Source organism: Trachemys scripta, chromosome 3 (assembly GCF_013100865.1).
Source record: "Trachemys scripta elegans isolate TJP31775 chromosome 3, CAS_Tse_1.0, whole genome shotgun sequence".
NCBI lineage: Eukaryota > Metazoa > Chordata > Testudines > Emydidae > Trachemys > Trachemys scripta.
The window spans coordinates 14,845,093-14,867,502 of record NC_048300.1 but is presented as its reverse complement, the minus strand read 5'-3'; the positions used below and the strand labels follow the sequence as shown (position 1 = coordinate 14,867,502).

Here is a 22,410-nt window from a genome sequence, read left to right as displayed (position 1 = left end):
TCCTGCTCACTTACTTGCCAGTGCCAGTTTGTCAGCGGCTGGTAGGAAGATCTCTGGTAGGAAGACCTCTTCTCTAGGTCCCAGGGGCTCTCTCATTGACAGCCAATGTTTGACCTACTCCATACCTCTCTGCTCTTTCCTGTGAACCTTGCCTTCCTCTCTGGCTCTCCCCCTTCTCTAGGCTTGCCAAGCCACACTCCCTCCTCCCAGGAAGTAACTGTAGACTACCTGCCTGTAGCCCCAGATACCCCTCCCTTCTTCCAGAGAGCGGCTGAAGACTCCTTCCCTCCAGCCCCTTCTGTTGCCAGCTTTCTGGTTTATATAGGCCCTGCATTCCTGCTCAGTTGAACCTGTTCTACTTAATCCCCTGCTTCCTGTCTCCTTCTCCGGGTGCAGCCTGGGCAGTTAGTTGGCCCAGTTAGCCATCTTAACTCTTCCAGGCCCTGTCTGGAGGGAACACCCCATCACAGTGATCTTGACCAAATGGCAAGGGATGTGACACTGTGGTGGGGGTGGGGGGGTACACACGCGTTGGTAGTGGGGGGAATGTGAGCACATGCTCAACAAGTTGGAGGCTGGCCCCATCCCTCTCCAGGCCCTTTACTTTCCCATTGTTTGGGGCTGGGGGGACTAGGCCGATCAATTTAGCTTTTGTATGGGGGAAAAAATTAAACACCAATTTAAACTCTTCTGGGTTCTTCAAAATCCTTTTGCCCCTGTTTCTTTTGGAACCTTAAATATTCCATTTCCTGACTTTCCAATTTTTAACTGTGCAGCTGTAGTTTCATTAACATAGCTTTTTGTATTTAATCTCCTGGGATTATTTTAGCAGCAAAAGGGTGAGGAGAGAAATAACCTTGTGCTACTTAGCTTGCAGAGCTTTTAAGCCCATTGCCATGCAGTTATTGAGCTTCTGGATTTTATAAACTGCTGTGCCAGCAGAACTTGAAACCTCCTTGCTTCAGAGCTATTGAGACTGAAGCTCTGCCGGTTTTGCCGTTGTAGGGTGTAAATTATTGGCATCAGTAAATGCATACTTACTGTGCAGGCATATGCAGCATGTGCGTTTTATGTGCACTAATGTGGATTTTGGATTATTTTACTGTATTGTATAAAAGAGGTGTAAAACATGATGCTTAAATTAAATATTAAAAATTTCTAATGATTTTGTTTGAAATGTGTTACTAAAGTGAAAGCCCTGATCCTGAAATGAGCTCAGGGTCGGATTGGGCCTTATCCAATAAATTTGAGACATACTCAGGTTTTATAAGTTTTATTAACCAAACCAAAATTCAGCGGTGAACTAAAGAAAGTTATAAAAAGTAAATTCAAGAGATATTAACAAGAATTAAATTAGTTAATACAGTTTCTCAATTAAACCAGTATAGTACATAACTTTATACTACTATTTTGTGAAGACAAGTTTTTGTCCTCATATGGATTCTTACTATAGATCATTTTAAAGGTAACTAACCGCCTGGCAATTATCAATGTTTGGATAACATTTTCAAAAACACCTAAGTGATTAAAGATCCTAATCCCATTGCTAGTTTTGAAAATTTTACCCAGTGACAATCAAAATAAACTCTAACATTGATTTTAATTGATACTTAAAGAATGCTCCCTAATATGAACAGTGTACTTAGATTTTTTTTTTTTAGCGATTGAAAATGTGTGTTTTTATGTCATTGCCCTGTGACTCAGAGAAATGAAAGGATTTTGTTCAGTTTCCCAAATTATATATACAGGGGAATTATATTCACCTAAAGACAGAGAATGGAATGGCAGAGAATGGAAAATTGCAGTCCAAAAGGTGAATGTTGCAGAAAATTTAGTGTGAGAACACAAGGTTAGAATGCAAGCTGTTTGCAGCATTAACTATAATGCTTGTGACCAGTAAGCATTATAATACATATAAAGATGCCCTTTGGCAGTGTAATTATGTCAAACAAAGAAAAGCATTAAGAAGATGGTATATGAAATATAGTTCATAAAAGAATGAATTACTTAATTTTAATTTTCCTGTTGAGCCCTTTGCTAGTCTTAGTGATGCCACTTTCCATAAATATTGAAAGCAAACTAATAAAACAGTAATATAAAAAGGCATATCTGTCTATAAACATTACAATACTTTTATAAAATATTATGCTCAAATAAATTTGTTAGTCTCTAAGGTGCCACAAGTACTCCTGTTCTTTTTGAGGATACAGACTAACACGGCTGCTACTCTGAAACCTTTATAAAAGAATATTAGTCATCTCTTTTGTTCAGCACAAATTACAATAATTGCAGTATATATAATTTTCCATTTTTCCATTTATATTCGTATCTCACTCAAGTATTAGTGGGGAATGCTTTTGTAACAAAAAAAAAAATCATCACATACGATTTTCCAACCCAAACACCTTAATTATGAGAATTCTACAGGGAAGTAACTGTCCTTTCTGTCTTGTACTCATAGAATAGTGTGTATTAGAACTGAGCAAATTACTGGTTTTTTCAGAGGCTTTTTTTTTTTTTAATTTTTTCATTTTGAATCAGGCATTTTTGAGTGGCTTTTTTGCCCTGGTTTTGTGTTTTTGTTTTGTTTTTTAAATTAGGCAGATTTCAAAACACAGCGCTGTTTTGGAACAAAAGATTAAACTAAACATTTTTACTTTTTATTTTTTTCAACCAAAGCAATTAATTGAATTTGACTTGAATTCACAAATTATTTTGGAGCCCTCCAAAATGCATTTTTGGCAAAAATGCTATTTGATGAAAAAAATGTACGCAGCTCTAGTTTAGGTGCTCCTCCCACGTCATCTTTTAGTTTGCTATGAGTTACCAAAGCAGCTAAATAAATAAGCCTGTAATGGCTCCACACTGTATTGGCTTTTTTTTTTTTTTTTTTTTTTTTTTTTTTTTGCTAAGGGGCATGTTCTGCTATAGATTACTTGAAAGAAATTGATACCATTTTGTTGAGCCCCTCAGTCTGAAAATGTATACGAACAGGAGCATCGCTCACCATGAATAAACTGTAAAATCCTGTTCATGTTTGGTTTTGTTGCTTCATACTGTTCAATGCAAGATTCATGATGGTGTCACCGAGCCTCAGTAGGTCACAACTAAGGATACTAAATTCATTACAGACTTGAGAAATAAGACTGGTGCTTATGCTTATTCTATCATTAGACTATACCAAGTCAGTAATAAAAGTGAACTTCTGTGTCACCACACTGCTTAACAAGAAGTCAAACACACAGTCTCCTTAGGCATTCCAGCCCTTGACTCACCAGCCAGACACTGGACTTTATGATGAGTGGTTATTGAAAACCAATTTCAGCAGATATAGGGCCCTTCCAATCACAAGAGATCACTTAGCCAGGTCAATATATAACTCAGATCTTACCCAATAATCACACTGATCCTTTAGTAACTAAAGTTAATAATAAAAGAAAAGAAGATGAAAAGTTAATAGATCATATACATACAGATGATTTTTCAGAGTTCATAGATGAAGATCATAACAGGGATGGAATAAACTGCAAGCTTGCAAAAGCTTTTCTGGAAATTATCAGTGATCAGTCTTTGTTCGAAGTTTCTTTGTTAGAAATCCAGTCCAGAGAAATGAAGCAGGACATGAAGGCAAAATGGGGATGTCTCAGGTGCTCCACTTTGTCTTCTGACCATGATGTGACGTCACCCTTAATGCAGAATGTCTTGCGAGGTGCCTTAAACAAAGCGGTTAAACAGCCTATGTCAGCCCGGGATCTACCACCACCAGATTCTTAGAAATGGTGGCTGTGACTATCTTTTATTAGATTAGCCCATAGGCTTGAATAAATGTATCCTAGCTGGATTTGTACGGTCATGGGTTTTGAATGTGTCTTCCTGTGTGTATTAGAATAAAAACTTCCCTTTTGATCAAAACTCACATGTCCATTATTCCATTCAGGTTAAATTATTTTCTTGTGAATGTTAGTTCATCTATGGTGAGAGAAACTTTTCTGTCCTGAACTTTCAGTTTTGGGCCATGGGTAACCAGCATAGCATTTCCTTCTTTAAATAAATACGGGTAGCTACGGAAGAAGACTAATTTCTTAGGCGCTCTGGAGCTGAGAACATTGTTTATTATTTGTAAATTGGAGAATATTTAGTTTTGTATTAGCAGTGAGACTCACTTGCGCTGTTCTGAGAACGAGGTCTAGATTGCTGTAAAGTAAATACAAAATCAATCAAGTGAATTCTTCATCACCTGTCTCTGCAGCATACAGAAGGCAGTTTTGCCTTCCAAGAATGTCTACCCCTCTACAAAGCCCAAAGCAAGAGATTACAGTAAAAGTTATTAAAACCCCTGCATGACAAAATCAATAGACTACAATCTTTCAGGGTTTAATATAAAAATAAACAGAGAAACAGTGGCTCGAATGAAAAATATTGAACTGCTTTGGGGAATTGACAATTTCATGGACAAAGCAGAGGTGAAAACTAAAAAGTGAGCAAAGCCATCCAATTTGCACTAAGGACTATATCAAAATTATAGCCAAAAAGTATGCTGCAATGGACAGGTAACTGGAAACCCCAGGGAGAAGATGGATGGGAGTATCGTTTATATAAAAAGTGCCCCTCACATCCCAATGGGTGAAGTACTTTTGAAGGTAGTGTTAAAACAAATTAATAGAGAGGTGGGGAAAATGGCTCTGTGGTTAAAGCAGAGTACTAGGAGTCAGATTCTGGTGCTTTTCTTGACTCTGCCACAGACTTGCTGTGTGCCCTTGGGCACATCACTTAGAATCTGAGTGATTTAGCACCCACTAAAGTGAACAGAAAGACTCCTATTGACTTCAGTGGGCATTAGAGCAGATCCTCTCTGAATGTCGGTTTCAATCTGTAAAATGGACATGAGACCATGAGCAACGAAAGAATCAATCTGTGTCTTTAAAAGTCAGCTTCTTCTAATCTGGAACTGTAGACGTTATGTGCTACTTGGGTGGAGTTAAGGTAGTTTGGGTGCCTCCGTTGTGTATTTTCAGACTGTTTGGATTTCTTTTATGTTTAAACATAATACTGGATTTCCTAGGTTTGTTATGCTTGTGTTGGAGAGAAATGTTTTTAAGCAGAGGGGTCTGATATGTACTCAACTTTAACTCCAGTTATAATGTACATTTATTTGGGAATAAATAATCAGTAACACTAAAGTCAGGCAAACTATTAACCAACACAACATTTTTTTATTAATGATTTAATATTGTAGGGGTTTTTATTTGCATATTTAAGTGTGTATAGTCTCTCTTCCAGTTGTGTTGTCTAACTGAACTCAAAGATTTCTCAACAATAATGTGTCGTGAGATGGGCTTTGTGTGTGCTGAGGATGAAGTAGCTTGGCAAGGATGTCTTCAAGCGATTATAGCTTTGTGTCGCCTCCTTACCTGACTGGATTAGCAAATCCTTTACAAATGGGCTGACACCATTATGTTAAATTGGTTGTGTAATACTTGTTACTCTAGAACTATTGTAATATATTGCTCTAGCAATGACTCCATAGTCATGAAGCTTGTGAAATGGACTTATGTCCCAATATTGCCAACCCCAAATGTTCAAATATCATGAGTCAGGCCCCCCCAAAATTATGAGATTGCTTTAAAAATCAGAAGATTTTAAATAAGAAATCTTGGGGTCTTTTTCTTTGCTTGTAGGGCACATTTGGGTCACACTTCCAAAGTTGTCTCTGAAACCACAAGGTCTAGAATCTTTATATAGATATAGATATAAAAGTAAAATAAAATAAAATGAATGAGGTGGTGTGACTGGGGTCCTGGGAGGCCGCACTGAGGTTACTCAGTTAGGGCAAACTGCAAAGAATGGAGCAGACAATCCCCAAAGCTGGTGGATATTCTAATGCTTAGATTTACCAAGCGAGCACAAAACAGCTTCTACAATACCTTACTGGTTGCACAGAAGCCAAAACACAGTTCCCTTATAGCAACCCAGCCTTGGGCTTCCACTCAGACTCCCAAGTCAAATATGATGAGGATTCCTGAAAATCTTATCCATCATATAAGAAAGTTCTACCAATTCCAAAGCTTCAGACACATTACCTCCCAAGTTAATGAATATTTCAGATCTTACCCAAATGCACGCTTACAGCGAATTCTTATTAACTAAACGAAAATTTATTAAAAAAGAAGAGAGAGAGTATTGGTTAAAAGATCAGTATATGTACAGACATGAGTACCATTCTGAGATCAGTTTTATAGTAGAGATGTTGAGCTTTGTAGTTGCAAAGAGTTCTTTCAGAATTAGTCCATAGTTTATAGTCCAATGTTCATATTCAGGGTGATCCAGATGGGACTGGAGATCTCAATCTTATGACTCAAGCTTCCCCTGCATAAAGCATCAAGCAGATCTGAGATAAAAAGGATCAGGACCCAAGGGTTTTTATACAGTTGGGAGTCCTTAGGTGAACAATGGGCAATCATCCAGACTTTGAAGTGGACCTATTTCCTAAGCATCAAGCTATAAGCTAAAAACCTTATTTTTAAATGTAGATAGCTACACAGATAGTTAAATTTATGTTTAATCTTCAAACAGGTTATAAAGCTGGCTGCTTAAACACAAGATTAAATACACACCATAAGACCTCATACAACTAATTTCCACAAACCATCAACTCTCATCTGTCTGTGCAAAGGTAAAACTCAAAAGATAGTAAGATCTCCAGCTGTTTTCCACCATTTGCAGGTGATCTGCTATATACTTCAAAGAGAAATCAATACAGTGATATCTCTATATTTACAATTCATTTAAATATTAAGATGTCCTTTTGATCTCTGAATTAACAGAATGCAGCATAGACAGCAACTGTTTGATTACGTTGTCAGCCTCTAACCATATATATGTAAACACACAAAAACACAAACATTATCTACCAATATGTCTTTAAAGGTTGAATTTGGGTCATTTATCCTGCAGGATGCTTCACCCTTTCTGGCCATGTGTCACAGGTGGAGATTCTCATATATGTTCATTTGACTCTAGGATCTAAGGCCTTAAGGGTACGTCTATACTTACTTCCTGGTCTGGATGTAAGCGATCGATCTTCTGGGATCGATCCCGGAAGTGCTCGCTGTCGACGCCGGTACTCCAGCTCAGCGAGAGGAGTACGCGGCATCGACGGGGGAGCCTCCCTGCCGCGTCTGGACCCGCGGTAAGTTCGGACTAAGGTACTTCGAATTCAGCTACGTTATTAACGTAGCTGAATTTGCGTACCTTAGTCCGAAGTGGGGGGTTAGTGGGGACCAGGCCTAAGAAAAATATTGCAAGACTCACAATAAAGCAGAGAGTCACCAACACGGATTCCCTCTGTTCCCCACAGTTGCTTGTTCCCCTTCGGCTCCAAACTCCTTTTGCCCCAAGTGTTTTCCTGTGAGTCCATCTTTTCATAATAAAGCTGTCCAGCTAGGAGATCTTACTGTCTTTCGAGTTTCACTTTTGCATAGACAGATGAGAGCTGATGGTTTGTGGAAATTAGTTGTATGAGGGTTTATGGTGTGTATTTAAACTTGTGTTTAAGCAGCCAGCTTTATAATCTGTTTAAAGATTAAACATAAATTTAAATATATGTAGGCTATCTAAATTTAAAGCACCATTTAAAAATAAGGTTTTTAGCTTATAGCTTCTTTATTTTGAATGTTTCCATTTTTACCATTCTAAGCAATGTAGAAAGCTATTTTATTTCTCTCAATAATAAGCCTAGTTTATCCTGAAGATTTGCTGCTTTATGCCTACAACAAATCAAACTTAGAGAAGTCCTGCTTATTTGTTTGCAGGTATATTTCTCTGCGACAGCTGTTTTTTAAGAACCTGAGATCTGCCATTAATATTGAGTAGTAAGAAATGCAAGTCTGTTCAGCAGAAAGAGTTATTCCTGTCCTTTGAGTTTTCATTATTAGCATTTCTCAAAGGCAAGGGTGGCTGAAATTTACAGCATTAGTCAGTCACACAAGAGAAGGAAGTTTCATAAATGCAGCCAGATGTCGCTTAGATGAGTTTGTATGCAACAGACACATCATTTCTGCATGAACTGTTAAAACTGCTACAGAGAGTTCTTATCTCGGAACTTAAGTCAGGCACATTAGTCAAATGGCAATACTGTTGTGTAAGTGTAGCGCTCCGGGGGCCTCATTATCCTATCATTTTCAGTGAAGTCAATGGGAACTGTGAATACACAACTAACAGACTGATCAGGTTGTGGTAGTGTATTTGGAATGGGAACATTATGAATTTAAGCCAAAATAATTACCATACTAGGAAAAATATTCAGAGGGCAAGAATTTCCCCAAGGCTTCCACTAGAGCAGTGGTCCCCAAACAGTGGGGCATGGCCTCTGGGGAGCACGGAGGAAAGTCAGGGGCGGGGGGAAGTAATTAAATAAGCAAGTTATTACCTTTTTATTTAAAACTTTTAATAAGAATTGATAAAAATTCATACTGTTATTTGCCCACTTGTTGTATTAAGTCAGTAACTTAAGACATTGTCCATTACTTTATATAACTTTATTTTAAAAACTCTGCTATATGGAATTAGGGAAAACCCATGTTTTAAATATTGGTCAGTGGTTAGGATTGGAAGCAGAGTATGCATTTCAGTTGCTTGGCAACTACATCTTCAAGAAAGTTAGGAGTGTTTTCAGTTGCTTCCTCTCTTTCAGCGATGGAGGTTTCTGTAATAACTAGAACTTTTAAAACAGAGAGAGTGGAGAGGAGGGGGAGGATGGGAGAGCAACCTAGGAAGGGAGGGAGACCTGAGCTGAGGGAGATTAATTAACTTTATCAAGTTATCTTAAAGTACAGGTGGCAGCAGCATATTTAACAAACAGAGGATATATAAAAAAATTAAATAGTATGTAAAAATATTTGAGAAAGAAGGTTCTATTATTACTCTGAGCGAGAAATGGGGCTCGATGGGTTAAAGCAGTTGGGAACCCGTATCCCTGGGTTCTAATCCTGGTTTTGAGAGGCGAGTGAGGGTTGTTTTCTGCTCTTTCAAAACCTGAATTTGTTCTCTGTGTCTGTTGCTTTTGTCTGCATGCCAAATGGATTGCAGGATTGCCTTTCTTTGCTTTTGGGGCATGGATCAGCGTTCACGTTACACTCCCTATCAGTACCTGGCCCGAGCCGGGGAAGCTAATGATCCAACCAGCGGACCAAATTCAGTGATGAATCCTGGTCATGTGCCACCTGAGGCATGTTGCGCATACATTAAGAAACTGCTTTTAACTGTTTGTGGGCAAATCCATACATGAATGCATCACTTTTAGGTGTTAACTCGCTCACTCTAGGTTTTTCACCTTGAAATTCTTTTTTATCCACTCCTCCGCGATTAAGTCGCAGCTCCTATCTCTTAATGTTCTCCGTGAACTGTTCCATTTTCTCCTTTTATCAGATTTACCAGTCCAGAGTCTACTTCCCCCTCCTTGCATCTGAAGAAGTGAGGTTCTTACCCACGAAAGCTTATGCTCCCAGTACTTCTGTTAGTCTCAAAGGTGCCACAGGACCCTCTGTTGCTTTTTACAGATTCAGACTAACACGGCTACCCCTCTGATACTTCCCCCTCCTGTGCACTTACTTTTCCAGTTCTGACAGGCACTAGTTTTGGTCTCATAAGAATGGCCATACTGGGTCAGACCAATAGTCCATCTAGCTCAGTATCCGGTCTTCCGACAGTGACCATAGCCAAGTGGTTTAAGTGTTACTGGAACCTGGCTCTTATTGTACAGTGGTGGCTGCAATGCAGTGGCCTGTGTCCATGAGTTGTTAGGTGGTTGGTCTGGGTCATTCCACATGTGCCTGTTGCAACACCCGTTCCAATCATCCCCTGTTTCATCTTTTAATTTTGCTAGGGCCACCTTTTTCCATTTCTGTCCCCATTCTTCAGGCACTGTATAAATACCCGAAGTCTGTTGTAGCCCAAAGAGATTTATAATGGGGGACGGCATTTTTCTTTTTTGCAGATTCTCTACAGCTGTTTCCAATTTCCTATTTTGTTCCTGTACTTGCTGTACCATATAATGTCTCTGGACTGCGTGCCATCCTGCTAAAAGAGAGCTTTCCAGGGCGCTCTTGCTTCTTTTAACTCTTTTTTTTTCTTTTTCTTTCTGTTATTTGCCCTGCCAATTCTGTGGCGTGTTGTCTTAATCATTTAACAGTCAGGGCTATAGTTGCCAATATTCTACCTTTTTTATTCTAATTGTTATTTTTAAAGCTCAGTTTCTGCCATCACTTTACATGTTCCAGTCCATGATTTCCCACTATCTTTTTTTTTTTTTAACTCATAAGGACTTCCTTTGAGGGCTACCCAGTGTATCTATACCTCATCGGACTCTGTGGGGATTTGAAGGGAGGGGATAAGGGGGGTCCCTAGCTTGGAGTTTTCTGCCGTGTTAGATCGCGATTCCTACAGAGGACCGCTCGCCTACTTACCAGATGAGCGGTCGGGTCACCAGTGCTAGTTGTTGGCGGCGTGTGTGTGCTGTGCTGTCTCTGTGCAGCCAGCCAGCCCAGCAGACCTCGACTGAACTGCCCAAAGAGACCATAGACTCCATTCAGCGGAGGCGCTGGGCCAGATTTATTGTCAACGAAGCAGTCCTAGTTCCCTGGATCAATGTCTGCAATTACACTAGCACATGTATGCCTGTTACAATGGACCAATTCAGTGAGCGGCGGGACTTTCCGCTCTCCTCTAGGCCGGATGATGGTTAGGGCGAGGTATCTCAACATTTATAGATTGAGACAAACAATATGGGATCAACAACTTAGGTACCACCTTCCATGTCTCGTGACATGTTTGTTACTTCCCCTTGTACCTTTCTCCTGCGTTTCAGACAAAGCATCCACATTTATCACTTCTGTCAAATCATCTTGTGCTGGCTTGGGGTGTCCTCATGCTGATCGGCTAGAACACGTTTACATATTCAGTGTGTTTTAGCAATGCTGCTGGTACTTGTGCCAAGTCCGTGTATCGGCAAGCACCTGCTTTCTGACAGGGCCTGACTTTTGTTCAGAGCATAACTTTGGCTGACTTTGGTTCAGTGCGCAGGCCATGCTTCAGGCTCTCGCTTCCCACTACACTACCAAGTGGCTGGTAGGGAACCCAGATCCGTCCTTTACACTGGGTTTCAGCCCAGGTAATCTATAACATGAAGCCAAGGTCTAGATCTCTTAGTCCTGGCTGCAGTTTACCTGGGCTTCTTCCTACCTTACTGGATTCGCCCCTCTCTGGGTTTGCCATCCTCCAACGCCTTCCACTCGGGAGTGACTGTAGCCTACTTCCTTGCAGCCTTTCCCTGCCCTTGCAATCGTCAACAACCTGGCTATATACTGGCCCCGCCTGCTCCTGCTCAGCTGATCTTACTCCTAATTAGTGGCCTGCTTCCTGGCTCCTCCTCTAGGTCTACTTGGGGGTTTTAATTGGCCTGCCGGGCCACCTTAACCCCTCCCAACCCAGCATGGGGCAGAGGCCCCATCACATACGCTAACACACATTAAAAGAGCACTGATCTACAATCTCCTGTCTGACAAAAACAACAAGGAGTCTGACGTTTCCTGGGATTATTTAATTCACCATTTTCTTTGAAGTTCAGCCAGAAGAGCTCTGAGCATTTTAGCTCTTTGCGTGTGCATGTGTGTGTAACAAAATTTGTATCCGGAGGCTAATCTAATTAAGTATGGTAGAGAAATGCCTCTGCAGTCAAAATAAAAAAATAAGAACTCTTGCACACCACATGTAGACGCTTCCCCTCAGGAAATCACTCTAACTCACTCAGGGCTGTCCCAACCCATACACAAAGTACGCAGCTGTGTAGGGCACCAGGAAATTTGGGACACCACGTTTCCTGGTGCCCTGAGCAGCTGCATGCTGCTCCAACCCCTGCTCCGCCTCTTCCCCATGGCCTCCGTCCCAGTCCCGCCCCCACTCCACCCCTTCCCCAAAGCCCCTGCCCCTTCTCCGCCCCAGCCCTGCCCCACTCCACCCCTTCCCCAAAGCCCTCGCCCCTGCTCTGCTCCGCCTCTTCCTGCCCTTGCCCCGTGTGGTAAGTGGAGCGACCTGGGCCGAGTCTGCTCCGTTCCACTGGCTCCCAGCCATGCCGCCTCTGAGTTCTGGGGGAGAGTTCCCCTGCACCCCCCAAGGCTGGGAGCCAGGGGAGCAGAGTGGAGTGGGCTGGGGATGGCATAGGGCACCAAAGTGGCTAGGAACGGCCCTGAACTCACTATTCCTGTCAAGCAGGGAATGGGTTTGTTAATTTGCCCTACAGAAAACACATCACCGCCTCAGCAGCCCAAGAAAATGACAAAACATCCAAACTGTGGAACTGTTGGCAAACATTTTCAACACCACTGCAGCAAGGGAGGGAAAAAGTCATGTTAGAAGAAACCTAGACCCGTAGGAAATGAGAACGCTTGTGCTGCTGTCTTAATGTGTGGCATGGTTTTAAATTACATTAATGAGAAAAGTTAGTCCTAATAGCTAAGGTGTGGCTGCCTGGGAGTTCAGCTGGATGACAGGGTAAATGAAAGGTCAATTGATTTTTCAAAGGAATGATTTTATATCCCTGACAGTCTTCAGCTCTGGATACTATATACTTTTTTTTACACTTGTTTTAGCTGAGACACAGACCCATATACATAATCTACCCCCCTCAGACATCCTGTGCATTTGAGTCCATGAACAAGCGTATGCAAGTGAATTTCAGTGATGTATAAATATCAGGAGTGTGATAATCTCTGGCAAATGTAATACAATTTGCAGCTGCTTGACAGTTTCTTAAAGGCTTCCCACATTGCCAGTGACAATTTCACTGTATGCATTAAAATGTTGCTACCATTAGTAGCTCAAATACCAGTAATATTTTAAAAACGTCCTAGTTTCAGATACATTTCCTAGTTTATGCCTGTAGAGACAAATGCTTTTTAACTTTTGAACTGTCAGGTTGCTGAACTGAGTGAAGTTTTCTTTTAATTGATTCCAAACCTCATGTTAAACTACACATCAGAACAGAAGCTGCTTGTACAAAATTATGGCAAAAAGTCTCATGGCTTAGTATGTTCATATTACTGGACTTTTTCTTTTTTCTTTTTTGTTATAACAGTCACAGTTCTGATATAAGAATCGCTGTCATGTTTATACATCACATATTTAGTAGAACCTCTTAAAATTAATGATTTTCCCCCACAAAAATGCAAAAGAGCCTCCTCTTTTTAACCTAATCCGTTGTACAAATCATGGCAGCTGTAAGGAGACCACTGCCAGTGACACATAAACATTATATACTCTACCACATAATTACAAAGAATATTTACATTTCTTCATAATTGTTAACAAATTTGTTTCCACTTATGTAATATTAAAAAAAAGGGTTTCTAGCCCTCTTGATTGCAAAGATGACCTTCAGAATGTCAATTGGCTATTAACTGATGACTTGATATCTGCCTGAGTCTGCAGCCAGTCTGAAACATGAGTTCTAGTGGTTTGAATGTCTCCCTTTTGTTTCATGGGCTATTAGTAATGAAGACTGACACTGTTTCTGCTAAACTTATAAGAAGTAAATGTCAATATTGATTACATTTCAACAGTAACTTCTACAATGAAAAGCATTGGAAGTCACTGTTGAAAGGTAATCAATATTAACGTTCACTGCCTATCATTTTAGCAGGAACATCAAGTTAATATGCATGCTTTTGTGTGTCATTGTTGGCTGTTTTGACAGATATTGAGGCGGAGTGGGATAATTAATGGCTTTCAAGAATTGCTGTAGTGGGGAAGAAAAAATTCACACACATCCCTTCCAAATTTAACCCTTTTCCCAAAAGTGGGAGAGAGGCAATGTTGTATGTGCTCCCAAGTACCAGAAGCTTGCCACTTGGAAACCACAAACCAAAACCATCTCCCACATCTTCTTGGGGAGAAAAAAGCACCAGCTGTTCCCTACCCAAATGCCCAAACCTCCAGCTGTCACTTACCTGGATGCCAAAGCCTCCAGATAGCTCATAAGGTGATGTTACTGGTTGTCAGTATACTGACACAGATATGACAAGTATGTGCAACACATTTAAAATCTGGGTCAATGTAAAATAAAATCAACTGAGTTTAATATCAAAATTAATTCATAAAACAATGTTGTACTGAATGACGTGGATTAGAGGGATGGTGACTGGGGTGTGATGGTCAATGCTGCATAATTTAGCTCTAGTGTGCTTTTTAGGAGGCAAGATCCTCACAGTATGTAATTTGTATACTAAAGATAGGCCTGAGCTTCAATGTTCTGATCTGGATCCAGATTCTGACCTATACCCTTTTCCCCAAGTTTCAGGTGTTCAGAGCCTAGCTTTTGGACAGCCATGAAATTCTGATCTGAGTCATGTTTCATATTGTGAACCTCCACAAATTTCAGAGTGGGTTTGTTTGGCTGAGGCCCATCTCCAATATATTGAATTCATCTCCAATATAATGAACTCTTGCTTTCCTGGTTGCAAAGATTTGTATGGCATAGTGATTCCAGAGCTATGCAAGGGTTAAACTGTGTGAGTAGCCTAAGGTACCCTTGTCTACCTTAGCCCTGATCAAGATGATCTTAGAGAACCTAATGGCTCCAGAGAAGTCAACAGAGATTTTTCTCCTAAAATGGCTTCAGAAAGCTTATGCATTACAAAACTATTTTTAGGATTGCTGTGCATCCCGCACTTTGGTGGAATGATCCTGCTTTTCCTGAGTCAGTCCCATATCCAGCAAGATTACTAAATCTCAAATTGAATTTAGGTAGGGAAACCCCACCTGCATTTAGCCAATACAATATGTTTTGACTCTACAGGACAAATCTTGAAAGTGGCAACCCTAACCTTTATATTTGGGTAACTCATTTTATTTAGAAAGAAACAGTCCCCAAACATACAGCGAAATATGTTTTTAAAATATAAAACATATCTTTTTATTTGTCTGACCATTATACCTAGTGGTCACATAATGCAGTGATTCCTAATATAGCATAACTTCTTCAGGGGTGAGATTTTTGCCATCCATCAATATCGTTGTATAGATTAACTAAAAAAAAATGTGATTAATGCAATGAGAATTGTTACCAAGGACATAATTGCTTTTATACTATAATATTAGGCAACATGCTGCTAATTCTCTAAGCTTGTGGAAGCAAGTAGATGAAAAGAAAATGGTGGGGGAAACTCGAGGAATATAATTTTGAGGAAAAAGAGGTTGATGTAGTAAAGAGCCTCTCCACCACTGCCCCCTGGTGCACCACTTCAGATTACTCACTTGAAGATGTCTAGACAGGAACTAAATGTAACACTCTAAATTATCCACATCAGGGTTTAACAAGAGAATAGGGTTGAAGAATTATTGCTGAAAAACTGGAGATTGCTGAAGAACTCCTCTACATTGAGTGTTTATGTTCAAAGGCAAAAATAAAGCTTGTAATTTAATATACTATGCTTCTGCATATTGTACACAAGCATAAACTCCGTACAGCCCTAAAATATACTTATATACTAGGCGATAGTTCTTTTATTTTGTTCTCTCTTGACATCCTCAGGCAGCCAGTTTGAATTTGTGTGGAAAGAGGCAATTGTTTTTGGAAGTGCCCCACTCTGAACAGTGACTCTAACAATGAAATTGTGTGGTTGCATGTTTGTGTCTCAATGATTTCCTCATTTGACACGGTCAGTGATAAAGTGAAGATATTTTTCACTGCCATCCCCGCAGACCAAACTTCAGCTTTAAGAGTAATGGTGGTTTCTTTCCTCCTTTGCATCATTACCAGAAATAAGACTTTATGGGCCAAATTACACTTTCTGTGACACTTGTTTAAACCTATTGCCTTCTAAAAGTTTGAACAGATATAGCTGATTGACTGGAAATTAACAATTGCATTTCATGCACAAGAAGGGTATAGAATCCTATTCACTCTCTCTTAGTGAGTTGGCTTCTGTAGTTCCTAACAGGATTAAAAAGTAGTGACATAAACAGATATAATTCTGAATATCTACATGGCGTGCATCTATTGCATAGGTAAGAGACATCTTTAGATAGTCATTTTTCAGAATAAAACTGTGCTGTTGGTAGTTTTCATTTTCAGCGTGATACATAAGCTTTTACCGTATTCACGTGGATTCTGTTTGGACACTCTAAAGTTAGGCCGATTATTCAGTAAAATATCCTGATTATAGGTTAACATGTCTTTGTGCTCACCCGCGGTGACTTTTAATAACACACTGCCACTAACCTAGGGTCACCTGAAGCCCACCGAAACTATCGCAAAGCATGATTTCAGTAAAAGCTCTCAGATTTAATGATGGAAACTATATAGCTATACTAGACAAAATCAAATGAAATACATGGTAACACAATCGGAGATAAGCTTACAATGATTTTAACAGACGATTCTGATCTTTAAAATATATAGAATTCCTGAGCAGTTCATATTCTCTTCTTTCCAGCCAGCGTAATATGCAGGTTCAGTTTACAAACTTTTGATTTTTATGTTGGTAGACGGAGACATTCGAATTCCTATATTTGCTTTGCCATTATTCACTTGTGACAGTACAACCCTATTGTTATAGTACTGATTGGATTATATTAACATTAGTAGAACGGCATAATGGGGTTGGACCTAATGGCATACACTGTAACATGTGAATATTTGTCATTTTCCTCTCTCTGATCACTTTGTGTTTTATCATTTACAGTACCAATTAATTCTCTTACATTACAGCTTGCTGTTTTAGAATTCCCTCCAAAGAAGCTATTTGGAAATAAGGATGAAAGAGTGATCGCGGAACGGCGGAGTCACTTAGAGGTAATGGTAATTTTTTAACAAACTTTTGAGAGTGTATTTAGACAGGTCAGGCAGACAGAACTCTATACGAGCCATTCCCATATGGCAGAAGTTAAATAGTCTATTTGTAAGTGTGAAGTTACTTGCTGCTTCATTTACCACAGGAGATGGCAGCAGTAGATTGCAAAGTAATGAAACATGCTTATAAAAAAAATCCTTCTGGTCTTTAAAAAAAAAAAAAAGGCATCTTTAGTTTTGTTCATAGGAGGTTTATTTATTTAAGGAGGAAAAGGTGGTAGATGAGGTGAAGTAAGCGTTCAGTGTAGACAGATGGTCTCTACACAGCGTAAGATTTTAAAGAAGATTGCCTACTATAAACTCAATTTATTAACTGAAGATTTGCAATATTTTATCTTAATTACTATATCAGAATATCTGGTGATGAAGACGCAGGCACTCTTTAGGCTTCATTGAGCTTTATTTGTAATCTAACTTCTTTTGAATTTACTTTGCTCTCTGAGCTAGTATTAGAATTAACTTTGATTGTAGCATAACAATGTTTCTGATAATTTTCAAATCCTGTTGCTGGGGTGTGCATACAGTACACAGATCCAACTTCCAAATCCTTCTAGCTATTCTACCAGGCACCTGTGGGGATTCTGTATTTCATCAATAGCTCATTCATCATTCTAATATAGGGTATTTGGGGGGGGAGGGAGAGAGATACCAGATTTTGTAGTAATGTACACCACTCTGCAACCCTGTTATAGCTAATGGGGTTGCACAGGGATGCAAGACCATATAGAGTTGGAGCCATTGCATTAAGTTAAAATAACAAGTGCTGTTTAAACAGAACAAAGAGAAAAGAGGGGGAGGGATAGCTCAGTGGTTTGAGCATTGGCCTGCTAAACCCAGGGTTGTGAGTTCAATCCTTGAGGGGGCCACTTAGGGATCTGGGGCAAAATCAGTACTTGGTCCTGCTAGTGAAGGCAGGGGGCTGGACTCAATGACCTTTCGGGGTCCCTTCCAGTTCTAGGAGATAGGATATCTCCAAAAACTAAGAAAATTGTATCCTACTTGAACCTTCTGATTCTTCTTTTTAGTTAATCTTTTTCTACAAACCACAGCATTTTGTGAAACACAAACCTCTCTTCCCACTGACTTTTGAAGGGCTTTCCCAACAGTGCAATTTCAAAATATAATCTGTTTCCTGCTTCAGATTCTTCTACAGTAATTTTAAATGCTTTTCATATTATTAAATCTATGGTTATATTCCATTCTCATTGCTGGAATTAGCTTCTGTATTTTGTGTCCCACACAGTAACTTAATCCCTTGTCTTTGTTGATTTTATTAATTGATTTTATTGCAATGTTTATACATGTATATCTAAATATTCTAACTGCTTTGTAAAATGATGGGGTTTGGTCTTGGTTATATAGTATTTATAATTTTAGATATACTCATACAAATAGTCTCTAATATTTAATGTATTATACCCACCTTAATTAAATTAAACCATTTAAACCTTGTTTATTAGCTATATATAGTTCAGCTATCATAAGATCTGGACACTATTTACATAAATACACTGTTTCCCCATACATACTGTACATATTCCCACATTATTCGGTAATCCCTAACAAGAAATACTAAAGAGACCAGTGTCTAACTGGATACTAACACCCACTGTCAGGAAAAGCCTGATCAAAGATTTGTGGTAACACACTGTAAAAGTGCAATATTTTGGATTACCAATGACAGTGTATTCTGAAGCTTTGCCCCTGCTACTGACAGTGCTTTGCTGGTGGCTTCTATGACTTCTGTGCTGTGAACTGACACCTGAAGTACGGCAGCTAGCTTGGTAGAACAGAGTGACAGAGGCTGTCACTGGCTCCAAGATCAGTAAGGCTTTTTTAATAATCACAGCACCTTGAATTAGACCTGGAAGCAAACTGGCAGTGCAGAACATGTTGGTGTAATGTACTATAAACTACTGATTTTCTAAAAGCGTTGGTTGCTATACTTTGCACTAGTTGAAACTTTCATGTGGTCTTCAAGATAGAGTACATTTCAGTAGCCTCAACTGAAGGTGAATAATGAATGGATGGCCGTGGCAAGTGATGCAATGCCTTGGCCAGCTGAATATAAAACTAGGCATTTCTGGCAAGGAAATACATCGAAACTGAAGACTGACTACAGTACCTTGATGATCAATAGACATATGCCTCCAGTTCCTCGTGCCATCAATCATGAGCTTCTCCTTATCCATATTCACTCTGACACCTAGCTTTCATCCACATCCCCACGTCTGCTGCAGCCAGGGAGAGCAAAGAAACAGAAATGCCTGAATCCAATGAAGAAGAATCCTAGAGTTGGTAGTCTTCAACATATTGATGACATTGCATCTCATAATACGTCACCATCTCCCCTTGAGTCTTGGGAGATGATACGCATCAAAACATTTATATGATCTTATTTTGTCATTTGATATGACTAATGTAGAGTTAATACAAGATTTTTAGAAGAGAGATTGAATTGTCTCCCTGCAAAACAAAAATGTTATGTTCTTTTCAGAGTCTCTATACTGAGTTTATTGGATGCAGCCACAACTGTGTGTTACACCATCACAATGTTCTGCATGAATACTGAACTTGGATTTGTCAAGGTCAGAAGTAGGTGTTTTTCTCTGGTGGATGACAAAATCTGGTCACTCTTCATAAATGATATTCAGTTGTTTACATTCCAGTAGTGTTTGTAATCTTGAACAGACTCTGACTTCTGTCACTATTTCCTGAACATCTCCTATCAAGGACCAGACAGACTTTGATGACTAATCAGATTCAATTAAAAAGCAACAGAGGGTCCTGTGGCACCTTTAAGACTAACAGAAGTATTGGGAGCATAAGCTTTCGTGGTAAGAACCTCACTTCTTCAGATGCAAGACTTGCATCTGAAGAAGTGAGGTTCTTATCCACGTTCTTACCCGCGAAAGCTGACAGATTCAGACTAACACGGCTACCCCTCTGATACTTGACAGATTCAATTAGTAGCTCATCTCTGGTGAGCAGCAACTGCTTCTTTCGAGCCAAGGCAAAATTTAGGTTTTTCTTACTTTTTGGAATTAACCAGACTGCATCAAATTAAAAATGTTTAGTTCAGTATCTATCCAGTATCCATTTACGGATTAAGGCATCCTGTACCTTAAGCAAACTCCCATGTCAGGCTAAATTCAACAGTTTGTCTACAAGAATTATTCCTTGAATCATCAGCAGCTGAGATATCCTTGTGGCTTCCTCACTTTGCATCAGAACCAGTTTGTAACTGGTTGCAATATTTGGTCACAGCTCTGTGTTCTGAAACATTGAAGACTCTCTGAGTGGAACTTATCTTACCGGATGATTTTCCACTGTTCAACTTCAAAATGAATTAAACATTTAACCTGAACTATGCAGTAGCATAAACTATTTGATGATTTAACACACGTATTTTAATTGGCTTCCCTTGACTGGCTTTGGTCAAGGAAGTTTTCCGCAAGGAAGCTTTCCGCAATGATAGCAACATTTGGCAAATGCATTCTTTTTCAGGAATCACTGGTAGTTAAGTATCAGTTTAATGTAATTTTCATATACTTCTGTTGTTTCTGGTTCCAGCCAAAACAGGAAGTAAAATACTGAAGTAGTATGAGGATTTTTATGGCATTTTTCAACCCAAACAGGGCCAGAATATCTTTGGAAACTTCATGCGAGACTTCTCTTTTGGCTTGGGTGAGTGGGTGGCATTTGAGAGAGAACCTGTGTTTTGAGAGAAGGAGACGCAGAAGGTTGTGGTCTGCATGGGTCCTCGTCACATGTTGGGGCCGTTTGGATGAAAAGGGTTCAGACAGCCTCAAATTAAAGTCATGGTTGTTAACTACAAAACAGAATCACCATAAAAATTACTTGAAGTTTATATGTATCTTAATGTGTTCTGGTCCTCAGAAGTTCAAAACTTTTTCAGTAAATTCATTGATAGGAAAATGTGACTTAAATTATCCAAAGAGTAGTCTTTGTAACCTTTGACCAGTCTACATATTTATAATTCAGAGGCTTTTGGCATTGAATTTTTTAATATAACACAGGACATCCACGTCTCTTGTGTGTATTTTGAATTACTGCTGGTAAGTTTGCACAGAGAAATCTCTTTTCTTCTAGAGAACTGAGAGAGACTAATTGTTTATTCAAAATTACCTATGGTAAATCTAAATTCTGAGCTTTAGCAATAATAAATGGTCTATTTGCAGTCCATTAATTGTTTCATCAGAGACCTGTTTAGGGTAAAACTCTAAATTAATTGTTCAGTTGCTTAACGACTGTAACTTCACTTTAGAGCCAACTTTGCTTGATTAAATCTGCCTTAACTGAAACAGCCAAAAATTTTGTTGATTAATTTTGTTAATAAAAGTTAGTGTGTATTTTCCCTTTCATGCAATTAGACTTCTGTAAATAAGAATAGACTGTACTATCCTATTTTTGTTGCTAAAACTACAAGGAATGTAGACAGTTTTGGGTTTTAAACTGGTAAATAAACCAAAATGGAAAAGATGTTTCAATACATTTGTCTGTTTCCATTTTGGTTGCAAAATGTGTTTTCAGTAGAATGTAGTTGCTTTAGTTGGTTAGCTAGATGTATTCCCCTTAGGAGGGATTGGCTAAGGAAATGTCACTACGCGCCAAGCATTACTTGCCCCCACCCATTTCCCCAATATATCCCATTTGCAACATCCACTGTTTTTCTTCTCCTAAACACAAAGACCTACACTCCAGTTTATAGAAATGCAAGATTTAGGTCCGTAGATCTCAAAGCACTTTACAAAGACAGATTAACACCATTATTCTGCACTTTCTGTATATTTGAATATACAATGCCGGCTATACAAGTGCATTAAATGGGCCAGGTGTTTAACACCCCAACTCCAATCTGTTTGTTACCTGAGATAACCTAGTTCACATTATTTACAGGCAAATTGAGAAGATGAGTACTGTATAAAAAAAAAAAAAAGTGGTAATCAAAGTCAAGTGTGGTAAATAAAAGTTGCCTTTTTCTGGTTGACTTTCATGCCAGTGAACCCAAGTACAAAGAGCTGTCAAAGCTACTGATTAGATGTCAGTTCAAAGTGATTATTAAAAGACAATTGTTAGATTCTAGTGATGAGCTTGCAACAGCTTCCTTAATATCAGAGCTTTAGGAAGAGCTTTAAAGCCAGCTTCTCATTAGCGTGGTTCTTCCAATTTGATTGTAGGCCTATGATAGTATGAAAGTAACTACTGCCCTTAGAAGCAGCTCTCCCAGGTAGTTTTTAAAGTGTTGAGAATAAATTTAGAAACCATTCAAAGAAAGATTGAAACTTTTCTTTTCATTATACATGTGCCTATGTACCTGCTCATTTTGCTATTGAAAAAGCAAACAATATTGGAGATTTGCAGCACTTGATTGTACTGGAGAAGGTGCCAGTTGCATGGTCTCAGAGTCCGTCTGAACTTTGAAATGTCGCTTGTTTTGGAGAAGCATTTTTTTTTAATTCCCCAGAATAAGAGCGGTACTATAA

General features: G+C 39.2%; 1 protein-coding gene across 3 annotated transcripts in view; it reads left to right on the top strand.

Annotated features, from left to right (window-relative positions):
* KIF16B (kinesin family member 16B) overlaps nucleotides 1–22,410 on the top strand; it is a 219,476-nt gene that overhangs the window by 182,509 nt on the left and 14,557 nt on the right. For all 3 annotated transcript variants that reach the window (XM_034764167.1, XM_034764168.1, XM_034764166.1), the window contains one exon: nucleotides 16,763–16,846. In XM_034764167.1, coding sequence (XP_034620058.1) covers nucleotides 16,763–16,846 — 84 coding nt within the window. The remainder of the gene's footprint in view (nucleotides 1–16,762; nucleotides 16,847–22,410) is intronic.